Source organism: Podarcis bocagei (genome assembly GCF_964188305.1).
Source record: "Podarcis bocagei genome assembly, chromosome: 8".
In the NCBI taxonomy this organism is placed as follows: Eukaryota; Metazoa; Chordata; class Lepidosauria; order Squamata; family Lacertidae; genus Podarcis; species Podarcis bocagei.
The window spans coordinates 55819836-55834077 of NC_138133.1; the positions used below are offsets into that span (position 1 = coordinate 55819836).

The 14242-nt window shown below is 39.9% G+C and overlaps 1 protein-coding gene across 7 annotated transcripts in view; it reads left to right on the forward strand.

Moving 5' to 3' along the window:
- The window catches only part of CHD7 (chromodomain helicase DNA binding protein 7), a 140240-nt gene extending 126742 nt beyond the window's left edge, over positions 1 to 13498 (forward strand). For 6 of the 7 annotated variants that reach the window (XM_081204243.1, XM_081204248.1, XM_081204246.1 and 3 more), the window contains 9 exons: positions 104 to 312; positions 1144 to 1830; positions 2736 to 2896; positions 5641 to 5872; positions 6217 to 6656; positions 9218 to 9439; positions 9846 to 9986; positions 10368 to 10472; positions 11623 to 13498. In XM_081204243.1, the coding sequence (XP_081060369.1) occupies positions 104 to 312; positions 1144 to 1830; positions 2736 to 2896; positions 5641 to 5872; positions 6217 to 6656; positions 9218 to 9439; positions 9846 to 9986; positions 10368 to 10472; positions 11623 to 12588 (3163 nt within the window). In that variant the 3' untranslated portion in view covers positions 12589 to 13498. The remainder of the gene's footprint in view (positions 1 to 103; positions 313 to 1143; positions 1831 to 2735; positions 2897 to 5640; positions 5873 to 6216; positions 6657 to 9217; positions 9440 to 9845; positions 9987 to 10367; positions 10473 to 11622) is intronic. The other variant, XM_081204249.1, reaches the window with a different exon arrangement.
- Positions 13499 to 14242: the final 744 nt, after the last annotated feature.

The window sequence follows — 14242 nt, forward strand, 5'->3', positions numbered from 1 at the left end:
CATCGCTCATTTTCTTTGAAATAGATCCTGGTATCTGGTATCAAATTGGGGTGTGAAAAGCTCTTAGATGTGTCCTGACATGCTAATCTCTTCCTTTTTCCAGATGGACAAGAAGAGAGGAAGCAGATTTTTATCGTGTTGTGTCTACTTTTGGGGTTATTTTTGACCCTATAAAGCAGCAGTTTGATTGGAACCAGTTCAGAGCCTTTGCCAGACTTGATAAGAAGTCTGATGAAAGTTTAGAGAAGTACTTCAATTGCTTTGTAGCTATGTGCAGGCGAGTGTGCCGAATGCCATCCAAGCCAGATGAAGGTAGGTTTGCTGATAACTTTAACTCTGATAAATGGAAAGTTATAAACTGAGACAAGTTCCAAGCGAAGGTGCAAGTGGATATTTAAAATACATCTTCTATGTTTGCTTCCCCTTCACATATACTCACTTTTTTCAATTCACACACACACACACAGGTATTCATTCAAATGTAGAAAGTATATAAAAATCCTAACGTGTGGAAGATGAAGTATTTGGATTGGTCTGTTCCTCTTGCACGAGACTCAGGCAGGAGCAAAGAATTGTGGGAAGTAGATAGCTCCTCATTTTTCCCTCCTGCCTGGACAGAGCAGCTTGATCCTCCCAGCTCTCACGGTTTTGTTCTCTGTTACTCAGCTGAATCCTCTTTAACTCCTGTCTTTGTTGTTCTAAGTTACTTAGTAATCTTTCTCTTGCTTACTTGTTTGTTGGATAAATTTTCCTGTCTTTGTTGCTGTTTGTGTCCTTTTTTTCTCCGCCACTGAGATAACAAAAAAAGAGAGAGAGAAGTATCTTACTCACTCATAGATGACTAATGCTACAGCCCACTCTTCTCTGCTTCACCTCCCCCATCAGGCCATTTGGACCTAGTGTTGACACTTCTTAAAAACTATTGAGCACTTGGAATGTTCACCATTATTCCGTAACTTCTTAGCAGCTGACCCAGTGATTTGGGGTATCTGAGTTCAAGTACCTTAAATTAGAGATCATAGCAAGATATTTAAGAAAATGCAGGTCAGTTATTTTTAGGGTTCTCCCCCCCCCTTTTGTTGAGTAAAATGTAGTAATTTTAAAATCTTCCTAATATCTACTTATTTATCTCTTTTCCTATAGAACCCCCTGATCTTTCTACTGTGATTGAACCAATCACTGAGGAACGTGCTTCTCGAACTTTGTATCGCATAGAGCTCTTGCGGAAAGTCCGAGAGCAGGTTCTCCATCATCCACAATTGGTGGAAAAGTTAAAACTGTGTCAGCCAAGCTTGGATCTGCCAGAGTGGTGGGAATGTGGCAAACATGACAAAGATTTACTGATTGGTGCTGCTAAACATGGAGTCAGCAGGACAGATTATCATATCCTGAATGACCCTGAACTTTCTTTTCTTGATTCTCATAAAAACTTTGCTCAAAACAGGGGTGGAGGTAATCTGAGTACTTTGTTAAACCCATTGGGTGTCTGCTGTAGCCAGACAGCCTCTGTTATCCCATCCACACCAGCACAAGATGAAAAGTCTGCAGAACAAGCTGAAGTTAAACTGGAAGGACCTGAGAAAACATCAGCCAAAGAGGAGTCTGATAGTAAAGAGGAGGAAGATGCAACAGATACTGCAGGAAAAAGTGATAAGGAGGAATATGAGGCTGAGGCTGAGGCTGGTCCTGGTCCTGTTAAATGTGAAATAAAGGACATGGAATTGAGCACAGAGGTAGAGCCAAAATCTATTTCTGAGAAAGGTTCGGAAGATGATGAAGAAGAAAAACTCGATGATGATGACAAATCAGAAGAGTCATCCCAACCTGAAGGTAATCGTGAAGAAAATAGGGGTTGATTCAGAATAATATTGTCCATATTTGGTACACCATATATGCAGTCTCCCATCAGACACTTTTGAGCTGAAAGGAGATCTACCTTTAATTTTATGATCTTACTCATACCTTTGAATATGCAGTTTTAGGATTGCATGAATTCAGTAGGTTTTTTTTAAAGCATTCTGTCTTCAGAGAGCCTGTCCATATTGACTTACCTGCCAAGGCAATCTCTACATCTGACTAGATAACCTTGTACAATCCAGATTATTTTGGAGTATGTTATAAGAACCCTTCCTGGATCTGTTTTGGCCTCGTTATTCCTTTGTAAGACTGTTGCATCCTTGAACAACTAGTGCTGGCCTACAGTTGGATACTGCATAGGGGAGATCTGTAGTTGTAGTGGGTAAGAGTTGCATAGGATGCAGTTTGAAAACCAGTGTTTTATTTGGTTCCAACAAAGCAGGTCTACAGTGCAGTATAAATGTTTTTGTTTTTTAAAAAACAACACAGAATTGCCTCAGTTGATAGATAATCCTGAGCTGACTGCAAAACTGGAATATTATCATTGTAATAAATATGGAGCACAAAAGAGCAGATATACTCTGTTCCAAACACCAAAGTCATGGAGCATAAGAAGAGTACTGTACAGTGACATGGCAAAATAGCATACTAAAGTCGGCTTGTTTAATTTGAAAAATTGCCATCCAATTGCTGCTTTTGGGATCTTTCTTCATCTCATTAACATATCAAAGAGTACATTATCAACCTGAGTGAATGTTCAACATCTTTAATGTATAGAAAACTGCCCGTAAAGACTTTGTCAGATCAACACTACAATGATACTGTAAATAATAGTGGCTTACTTCTGTGACTAATTCTTAGTGATTAATATTTCTCAGCAGGAACAATTTCTCAGGGTAAGAATTTTGATGAAGAAAGCAATGCATCCCTGAGCACTGCAAGGGATGAAACACGTGATGGATTTTATATGGAAGATGGAGACCCATCAGTAGCTCAGCTCCTTCACGAAAGAACATTTGCTTTTTCATTCTGGCCAAAGGTTGGTTCAACAGAGAACACTTCCTACCATCTGACTGTTGAAAACTGATCACTTCTGAGGAGTGATGTGCTTGTTGCATTACTTATTACATAATGTAGTTTTTCTCAAACTATGAAGCAGGGGTGCCTTTCAGGGGACATGAGAGACACTCAAGGCATGGCAAAGGTTTGCCAGCCTGGTCACCAGTGGCTCAACTGCAACTGAGTGGCCTGCTGGGAGCATACCCCCTTTCTAGTATAATAGCAGTATAGGAAAGTCAAACTGCCTTTGCATTTTGCCAAGTCTTCCTTCCCTTTTCTACTGGCTCCATTGCTGCATGGATAAATTTTCCGTTGCCCCTGTGGGGCAAGCTGTAGGCCAGATGTGGTCCATGGATCCTTGGGACTCTGAAGTCTAATTGTAGATAGCATGGTGGGGATATTTTGGCAGGTGGTAGCTGCAGGTGGAAGGATTAACTCAATATGTGCTGCCACCCCTTAAGAATCCCTCCCTGGCATAGCAAGAGGGCTTTGGGGTAAACTTTATTACCATGAAGGATAGAAAGAGATGATGGGAGGTTTAAATGACTGTATGTGAACAGGGGTTGTATAGATGGCTGTGCAAGGAATCTCCTGCCCACTTTTGGTCTCACTTACCATCGCTATTCAGTGCCAAACCCATTTCCCTTGTGGTGACTCATTCAGAGGCAACCCATTCAGAATTGGCAACTTTCCTAAATTTCCAGAACAGGTTTTTGGAGAAGGATGTTGAAGGAAGGGATATCCTTTTAAGTTTCTGTGTAGAGTTCTGCATGCTGCTCCTTGGATCCTGTGTATTTTTGGAGAGGGGGTGGGGTTGGCGGGGGGGGGAAGAGTACATTCAGAAGGGTGGAGCCAAGTTCAAAATTACTGGAAAACACTTGACAATACAGCCTAGGGATTACATCCAATGTAGTGCTAAGTTAAAGTCATTTGCAATATACTTGTTTTGCCGGCAAATCTTTTTTTCTGGCAGTGGAATGTTACTGCACAAGAGAATGCATAAGTGGGTTGCTTGTAACTTTCTTTGCACAATAGATTGCACAATCTGTCGCTTGAGTTTCCACTAGCACAACTGTTGCATTGGATATTGTGCATCATCATCATCCCCATTTGATTTATATTTCACTTTACATGCCATATTATTAAATCTTGCCTGTTTGCGCAAATGCCCTTGCACTAGTAGACAGAGAATGTTGGATAGAGCCCTGTAGGTTTAGGTAGTTGCCCCCTAAAAGCAATTCAAATTAGCATGCAGAAAGAGATGGGGCTGGAATTATGAAAGCTATGTAAATATGCATTATCATACTTAATAGAACATATAAGAATATAAACTAAAATTTGGCGAGCTCTTCCTTTATGAATTGAAGGAAGTAAAATAAGGAAATACTGTAATCCTAAATAGCTTGTAATATAAAATAGGAGAACATTTGTCTAGTAGAGCTATCACTTTTATTTTTTGCAACAATAATAAAAAAAAACTTTACTGGACAAAATGCAGCGGTAATAATTGTACTAGTTCTATATACCACTCAGGTTCTGGTTTCAGAGGGTGCTGGAGAGAAATAAAGTAGTAATAGTCTTAAGCTTCCTAATCACCATAACAGGGTCATCTGGTTTGGGGGGGTTGAAATAACCCCTGCTGTAATAGGCTTATTCCTGGGCAAAGCAAGCAGCTGGTTGCAGCTGCTGAGATCTGCTAGTGGCTTTTACACTGTTCAGGTAACTGAAGGTTGATTCTATTTAGTAATCAATAGCCAATTTTCAAAAGTTGATTATGTATGTATGTGGGTACATGTTTGTTTGTGTGTGTGTGTGTATATATCTAATATGTTTATATTGTGTTTCCACCAAATTTGTTCAAGGTGATTTACAATTATGTAGAACAATTTAAATAAATCAATATAATGCAGCAATATAAAACAATTAGTAAAACAACAGGCAGTCAAAGCAGCAGCAAAGATAGCATGTTTATGATGCCATTAACCAACAACTCGGGAGAATAAAATAGTCTTCACATGGCACAAAATGACAAAAGAATGGATGGAAAGCAAATGTTTCCAGGGGTGGTGTTTTGACTCCCCAGAAAGGGAAGTGATGCATCATTATTAACTAGTGAACTAAAAGACCATTAAACACATTTTGAAAATTATCCAACTAGGTTTCAAAGCCCTTTTCTCTATGCAGTAGCATTCATATTGTATTTGCCTATATTCTAAGAGGGCTTAGCTGTAATTAGAATTTTTTAATGTACACGCTTCAGTGGAACCTGAAGTGATAATGGGCGTGGAATGAAAATTGACATTTATTAGATGTCCCTAGGTTGGTGCCCGTTTCATAACATTGAACTTTATTAATAGTGACACTAATGAGGAACCACTTCCTGGGACAAAATTGCAGATGCAGCCTGTTGGCTCTGACATACCCAAGGCAAAGATGTTGAGTTACAAGAATTATACTACTAGTGGTTTAACTGATGTTTTGTTTTAGTATATGATAGCAGTACTGAGAACTGAGAAAATGTGTGTCAGATGGCTTGCAAAAGGCTCATGCTCCTCAACATTCCCAATAATTTAAATGACAAGTGCCTGTAATATTTCTTCTGATCTGGAGTTTCAGTTGCAGTTTTGTCAAGCAGTGCAGCCTGTTAAGCTGTGTGTGCATGGCCCGACTGAGCTCAAATGGCTACTTTCACATGACATTCATTATGTATTTCCCTTTCTGCAGGATCGAGTAATGATCAACCGATTAGACAACATCTGTGAAGCAGTGTTGAAAGGGAAGTGGCCAGTAAATAGACGCCAGATGTTTGATTTCCAGGGCCTTATACCTGGGTATACGCCAACAGCTGTGGACAGCCCTCTACAGAAACGGAGTTTTGCAGAGCTCTCCATGGTTGGTCAAGCCAACATCAGTGGCAATGAAGATATCACAGTCTCTCCTCAGTTGTCCAAGGCATGTTTAGTATGAGAGTCATAAAGTTGCTTTTAAAGATATAAAACCAGAAGGGGTCAAAACAGTAGCAGAAAAAACATCCATAGTTATAAACCTACTCTGAGAAAGATAGTAATAAATATATTAAGGTACAAAATAGGTCTGATGTTACATTTTTCATTAAGATGAAATCTGTAACGATCTCTTCTTAGAACTAGTTGATCTGACAAGATGTAACTAGTTGGGCTTGTGCAATCCTATTTAACTTTTTCCATCATTTTAAAATATTTAGAAAATTGAAATCACACCAAAAAAGCAAGGGGTATTTCATTGCTCATAATAATAATGTGTTAATTTTTCTTTAGGAAGATGCACTCAATTTGTCAGTTCCACGCCAGCGGAGGAGGAGGAGGAGAAAGATTGAAATTGAGGCTGAAAGGGCAGCCAAAAGGAGAAATCTCATGGAAATGGTTGCCCAGTTGCGAGAGTCACAGGTTGTCTCAGAAAATGGACAAGAAAAAATTGTAGACTTATCAAAGGCCTCACGAGAGGCAACAAGTTCTACCTCAACTTTTTCAGCTGTTCCTTCAAAGTTTCTATTACCTAATGTTTCCACACCAGTGTCTGATGCCTTTAAAACTCAGATGGAGTTGCTACAAGCAGGTCTTTCACGCACACCCACAAGGCATCTACTAAATGGTTCTCTAATTGATGTAGAACCACCCATGAAAAGGAGGAGAGGAAGAAGGAAAAATGTAGAAGGGCTTGATCTGTTATTTATGAGCAACAAGCGAGCATCGTTGACAGCAGTAAGAGAGAAGACTTTTTCTTTGACGTTAATTCTGCATTATGTGAGGCAGAACACCAAAATTGGCATTTTATTCCCAGATATAAATATTCTATTTTGTATTTTCAGTTCCATATTAACATTTGGGCATGCTCCTGTTCTAATATACAAAACACTGGTCAGTTGAACACAGTAAGAATAAATTCACAAAATACCTCTTAAGAACTAAACTCACTGCAAAAGAAGAATTTCATTTTAATTCACCAGATTTGCTTTGAGCTGATGTAGAATAATAGCAGCAGCCAAAGGAGGAGCTGAGTGGATGGCAGCCAAGTCAGGGGGTGTGAGGAGAGGCATAGAGTTTACCACCAGCTCCCTAGGTCTGCCAAGATGCTGTTTCTGGGAGATGCTTTAACATCAAAACGATGCCCCACTGAGGCTGTGCTTAAGACACGCCCCAGATCAGCTCATTTTGCATTGGTGGGGCTGGGGAAAGGGAATGATATAAGCCAAGTCTTCTAGACATGGTAGGTTGAGCCATTGGCAAGCGCAACCCCAAAGAGGTTTTTGTTTAATTCTCTGCTTTGGAGGGCAACACAGGCTTGAGCTCACACACCTTCTAATTCATCTTATTTGGCATGGTTGTGTGATTGGGGGTTTTTTCCCCTCTGGGGAAACAAAGCTCCTCTCTCTGCGTCATTACACAGAGGCTGGAGATGGCTGTAGAAGTGAGAGACAAAAGTTGTAGTGGATGTACAACATAGTAGCTGGCTGGCTTGCAAGTCAACTAGCCCCTTGCAAGTAGGATTTGTACTGGTTGCTAATTTGCTACCAGACCAAGTTCAATGTGTTGATTCTGACATATAAGCCCCTAATCAGTTCAGGACCTGGTTACTTGAGAGACCACCTTAATGCTTTAATACCCAGAAGGTCTCTGGAGTATAAGGAAGAGCTTCTCCTTCAAGATCCAAAGACATTAGAAGCCTGCTCTGCAGTCACTCAGTGTAGGGCTTTTAGTGTGGCTGCCCATGTTCTGTGAAACAACATTCCTATCACTTATACAAAATGTGCCCACTCTTTGCGCTTTCCAGAAGCAATTGAAGGTATTTCTGTTCCAACCAGCTTTCCCAGTTGGACAAATTGGGCCTCTGCTGTGAGGGTCTACTTTGTGTTGCTTTAATGTTTGTCTGATGTTATCTTCTGCGTTGTTCTAACTGTGTTTTAGCTGTTTGTATTGCATTTTGTACATCACTTTGAGACATTTGGAAGGCGATTTAATAACAGCAACTGAAGGCTGTATGTCACAAAGGGTGGGGCCAGGGCCAAAAAGTGGGCAAGGCTATGGACACACAAAATGAGCCTTCTTCAATCTTACCTTTTTAAATATTATTTAATGCATTTGTTAGTATCTTTACATGGAAAAGTCTTCAAGCAATTTAATATAAAATACAAACAGATAAAACATTTGAAGAGCTAGAACATTTTAAAACAATGTACAATACAAAAAAACCCCAAAATGCTAATGTGAATAATCAGTGGTGCTATTTGCATAGAGTGCTTCTCAGGTGGCTCTGAAGATGGTTCTGAGGGAAACAGAGACTTGAAATGCCCAAATGCAGCCAAACGCTTGTGGAAATCTCTTAAGTGTTTCCAAAGTTTTTTTTCCCTGAGGGCTTGAGAACACTGAAGGAGTAGCAGGGCACAGGAGAACATGCACAGTAGGGCTGATTGCCCGAGACAATGTATGACCATGCTAGTCACAGCTGAATGACACTAGCAGATTGGTGGAGCAAAACCAAGGAGAGGGCAGGGTTTCAGAAAAGAATCTGGAGACCTGGACAGAGAAGCTGTCTGTGCTGGAGCAAGCTTGTGGGCTGGTATTTCCTCACTCCTGTTACAAGGATTATAAGATGATGCACATGAATTGTTTTGAATAGTCTGTACAGTTTCCTGAAATTTGTTCCTTTAAAAAAAGCATCTATCGACTCTGCAAACTGTATTCAAAATAGAAAATATTGTGGGTAAACTACCGATTAGCTTGAGTAATCAGTATTCTATGTATAACTGTTGAATGCTTATGAACCTGTAGGGATTCACATTCACATATGTCCTGGCAGGTACCTCCATAGTAGGCTTTCACCTTTCATACCTACTCAGCATGACCTTTCCAGCACATGCACCCATGGGGAAAAACCCTGCCCATTTGGGTTTCCATCTGCCATACTCTTGTCTGTGTACAAAGTGTATGGCCCCACTAAGTTTAATTGTTTGATGGAAGTACAGTTGTACCTTGGAAGTCGAACAGAATCCCTTCCAGAAGTCTGTTCATCTGCCAAAATGTTCAAAAACCAAATTGCGGCTTCTGATTGGCTGCAGGAAGCTCCTGCGGCCAATTCAAAGCCGCAGAAGCCCCATCAGACGTTTGGCTTCCAAAAGAATGTTCGTAAACCGGAACAATCACTTCCAGGTTTGCAGCATTCGGGATCCAAGGTACAACTGTATTCCCATTTTAATTTGTATGTTTTTTGAAGCAACTCTTGTAATGTTCTCCTGAAAGTTGATATAATTGTCACCTTTCTCCAGGAGGATGCAGAAGTGACCAAAGCATTTGATGAAGAAATGGAAACCCCCCCATTGAGAAACATTCCATCTCCTGGGCAACTGGATCCTGATACTCGCATCCCTGTCATTAATATGGAAGATGGGACCAGGCTGGTGGGAGAGGATGCTCCTAAAAACAAGGATTTAGTTGAATGGCTTAAATTGCATCCATCATACACTGTGGATATGCCAAGTTATGTACCAGTAAGTGGATGTTAATCAAGGGTGGGGGGGATTAGTCCAAAGCTTTAACTGTCTTTCAATCACTTGGGAAGATTTCCAAAAGCAATAATTCTTAATCCTTTGTCATAATTCGATTTGGATTTATTACATTTCTAGTTGCTTTTCATTCAAATGAATCCCAAAGTGGCTTATAAACAATAAATAACAATTAACATGATAGAACATAATTAATTAATTGTTCATTCATTACTTTTTTGTTTTGTAATGACTAAAAATGAAAGATGTACAAATTCTAATAATGTTTTGTTCCAGTGCTGAACCTGGAAAACACTAGATACATACATGCCTAGTGGGTTGAAAAGTTACTTCTATAGATGAGATAATAAAACTCCCCAAGTAATGCACTGTACTTTTCCTCCTCTCTTAGAAGAGTGCAGATGTGCTGTTTTCCCCATTTCAGAAACCGAAGCAGAAACGGCACAGATGTCGAAACCCTAATAAACTGGATATAAACACCTTAACTGGAGAAGAGAGGGTCCCTGTTGTCAATAAGAGAAATGGCAAGAAGGTAGTGCTTTTCCTAGTTTGCTCTAACTCCAAACTTGCATTTTTAGTAGGATGCTTAGATTAAAGATTATAACCTTTAATTATATAATAAAAATTATATTATAATAATAATACCTTTAATTAGTTGACTTAATAGGTTGATGCAAGTTCTATAGATTTCATCACTTTGTTCAAAGTAGCATTCTGAATTTTGAGTTGCAGAAATCTTAGGATATCTGGCAAAGACTTTTTCCTCACTTAATGCATGGCTGAGTTGAATTTTTGTCATGTTTTGATTACCAGCTCTGTACTTGTTCTCTAACAAAAAATATACTTTGATAAGTGGCATATAAAGTATGTACTAGTAAGTTTTTGTTAATAAAACATAAAAATGTTTCAATAGATGGGTGGAGCTATGGCCCCTCCAATGAAGGACCTGCCAAGATGGCTAGAAGAGAACCCTGAATTTGCTGTTGCTCCAGATTGGACTGACATCGTTAAACAATCTGTAAGGAAAAGCTATATTTCTGGATAGGTTTTGCTTTTCATTTTTAACTGTTTTTAGAGTCTTATGATCTATATACTTTAAGAGCATGTTATGTGGCTTTATCCTGTCTTCCTCTCTGGAGCAGGGGCCAGATGCTTAGGTTCCCCAACAGTCATATTGACTGTCACCTACCTGTCAATCACCTAACATCACAATGATGGCACGTAAAGTGTTTTCTTTGCCTGTACAAATTGTCTGCATTTGCAGAGCTCTGTGCCTTTGCCAGCACTGGTGAACATGGTGGCACTTGGAAAGGCACAGGGCTTTATAAGCACCAACAACCAGCTGATCGGCAGTGCCTGCAAACAAAGCTTTTGACAGGGAGCCACTTTTGACAGGGTGGGTGTGGCTTGTCTGAAACAGCCTTGCAGGTCAAATGGGGAGGCCTGCCGGGTCCATTTAGGCAGACAGGCCAACCACTGCTATGAAACGGTAGCTACCCGCTTTGGTGGACATTTGTAACTGCTTCATTATTAGTGTACGACTGTCTTAGGAATACCTATTAAATACAAGATTAATACACAATTGATTATGGAATAAAACCTTCCATGCTTGTAATAAAACTCATTCTTTGATTAAGTATGTAGACTGCCTTGTTTGAGTTCTGTGAGGAATTTCCCTGTTCTCAACCTCAGGCATTGGACATGGTGTGTGCAGAGGCATTCTGTTTCTTAAAACCTAGAAGCCTAGTACTTGTCAGACAAAGGACCACATCATGTTTAATTTGCTTCGGATTTTGCAAGGCTTTATAAATCTGGTGTGTTTATTGTATCAGATTCCTTTGGAAGTCTCGTCTTCTGAGCATTACCTACTGTTTCTGGTTTCTTTGTTTTTACCATTGTTTTGTTTACTATATCATATTGATGATGTTGAAGGGAGAGCTTATTTACTGGACAATGCTCAAATGTATGATCTGGCCTTTAATGGGAGGAGGGAAAGGGCTGCTTTGTGAACAAGATCTAATTGGCAGCATACCTGTTCTTTTCCTTGCCCTTGGGATTGTACGCTCTGCTTTGTCATGTGAGCCGCCCTACATGAAATTCTAAATCGGTAGGCATCCCCGTAGGTAGAAGCGTAACAGCATGGAATGTTTTTTCTTCCCTGTATGCAGGGTTTTGTTCCAGAGTCCATGTTTGACCGTCTTCTCACAGGACCTGTTGTGCGAGAAGAGGGAGCAAGCAGAAGAGGGAGAAGGCCAAAAAGCGAAATTGCCAAAGCAGCTGCAGCAGCTGCTGCTGTAGCTTCAACTTCGGGAATTAACCCACTGCTGATGAACAGTCTGTTCGCTGGAATGGATCTCACGAGCCTTCAGAATTTGCAGAACCTACAGTCTCTCCAGCTTGCAGGTCTCATGGGCTTCCCTCCAGGACTAGCGACAGCTGCTGCCGCTGCCGCTGCTGCTGGGGGTGATTCTAAAAATCCAGCTACCATGCTGCCTCTGATGTTGCCAGGTATGGCAGGGTTGCCCAACATGTTTGGACTCAGTGGATTGTTGAATAACCCAATTACAGCTGCTTCTGGAAACACCACTATGGCTTCCAGTCAAGGAGAAACTTCTGAAGATGGCACTTCAAAAGTAGAAGAAAAGAAGACTGAGAATGAAGAGGAGAACAAAGACTCTGAGAAAAGCACAGACACTGTTTCTGCTACTGACTCCGCAAATGGATCTGTCAGTGTAACTGCTGCCGCTGCTGCAGCAGCAACCACCACCACCACTACCACCACTGGATTGCCTGCCAACCCTCTGACCTTCAATCCTTTCCTTCTGTCCACCATGGCTCCTGGCCTGTTCTATCCTTCTATGTTTCTACCTCCAGGACTGGGAGGATTGACACTACCTGGTTTCCCAGCATTAGCAGGACTTCAGAATGCAGTGGGCTCCAGTGAAGTGAAGGTTACTGATAAAACTGAAGGAGCTGCCTTTAAAGATGAAGAAAATCTAGAGGGCAGTGATGCAGAGGAGAGCCTTGATAAAACTGCAGATTCCTCTGCTTTAGAAGATGAAATAGCACAGGGTGAAGAATTAGACTCGCTTGATGGGGGGGATGAATTAGAAAACAATGAAAATGATGAGTAAGCAGTACCAGTTACTGTTAAAGTGTTTTAAACTTTTGACAAGTGGTAGTCCTACTGTTTACACTCACAGTTAATGTCCATAATTAGTTTTTATAAGCTGTTCTGTAACATAGTGTAGCAAACAAAAAAGTTCAAGTCATGTTATACAGATGTGTCAAAAGGTATCTTGGTCATTAAGTATTGTGCAGTGCATTATTTATTATCCCTAGGAGAGATGAAATTGAGAGGTGATCATGTCTTTTTAAGGAAATTGACATAATGCTCTGCTTTTTTTTCCCTTTTGGTACCATTGGTATTATAAAAGCAGCAATTTGTAATAGAGTGGCACTAAATAGAAGGAAGTGCTGCTTAAAAGGAAGTATGAAGTTATATATTTAATTTTTTATTTTTATTCTTTGCTGTGAAAGTCAAGATGAAATTTACCACACATATCATACTCGGGCATCATTTTGACTGTATGGGGGGTCGCTTGTGCATGTACACATACACACATTCTCTGACAATCTCCATGATAGTGTGAATGTCTCTCTGTCTTGAGACACAGCAATAATAAGGCAGCTGTTGAATGTGAAGAGTACCTTTTGGAAATTACCCACTGAAAAGGTTCTTGCAGGATAAAACTACAGTTAAATCGTCTCGTGATCTTGTAATGCACTGGTAAAACAAAAAAAAAAAAATTAAAATCAGGTACCTTTTTGAATTAAAGGACTTTGTTACTTTAGCCACAAAGCTAAACAGATTACCTCAACTCTAAACTAGCCTTGAAGTTTACAGACATGACTTTGTAAATGTATTTGTTTTTCTTCGTTGTGATGTCTTTTTTTTCCCTTGGAAACTGCTATCATGTAAGATAAGATGTAAATTGCTGCCAACTGTAGTAATGATGCTTTTAATAAAAGTGACTCATGATATGCAGAGATGTAATTTATAGAATGTAGTGATTAGGGAAATCACAACTGGTGTTTACTATTTTTTGTATTCTCAATAGAAGCAAATATATAATTGTGTTTCTTTTTTTGGTACCTTTTTTAAAAACTATATCTTCCTTTGCTAGCTTTTTCTGTCCCTAAATATACTGAATTGGTAGGTTGTGAGAAATAAGACAAGAAGAAAAATCCTGAATTATGTTCATATTATTCCACTCTAGCTAAAGCTTCAGAAAGACACACAAAACCCTGCATTACTCTTTCAAAAGGGCTTGTGAGACTAGGAATACTTTCAAATGTGTTCAGCGTGTGATAATGTGGTACATTAAAGAACAAAAGGGTAAAAGAGAAATGAGGCTTTGATAGGCACAATATCTAGGTCATTTATCCTTGGTTAATGGGTAGAAAAACACAATGCTGTAGTTTGAGCAGAGGACATAAAGGCTCTGTGGTTTCCTGTAGACCAGAGCCTGTGATGCCAGAAACCACTGTCAAACAACCTACAGGAAACTACAACTGACCCACTTTAAAGAAAACTTAAGCTGCTTCTGGCAAGCTTCTGATTTGTAACTTCATATGACCTTTGATAATGTATCAATTGAGAGTTATTGTTTTCATTGTACTGTGTCGCCAGGATGAGCACACAGCAACCCTGACATAAAGTTAAAGGGTGAGGCACTTCACTGTGGAGGGTGAAAAGCTGGATCTGCTGGGTGCAGAGCTCTCTTT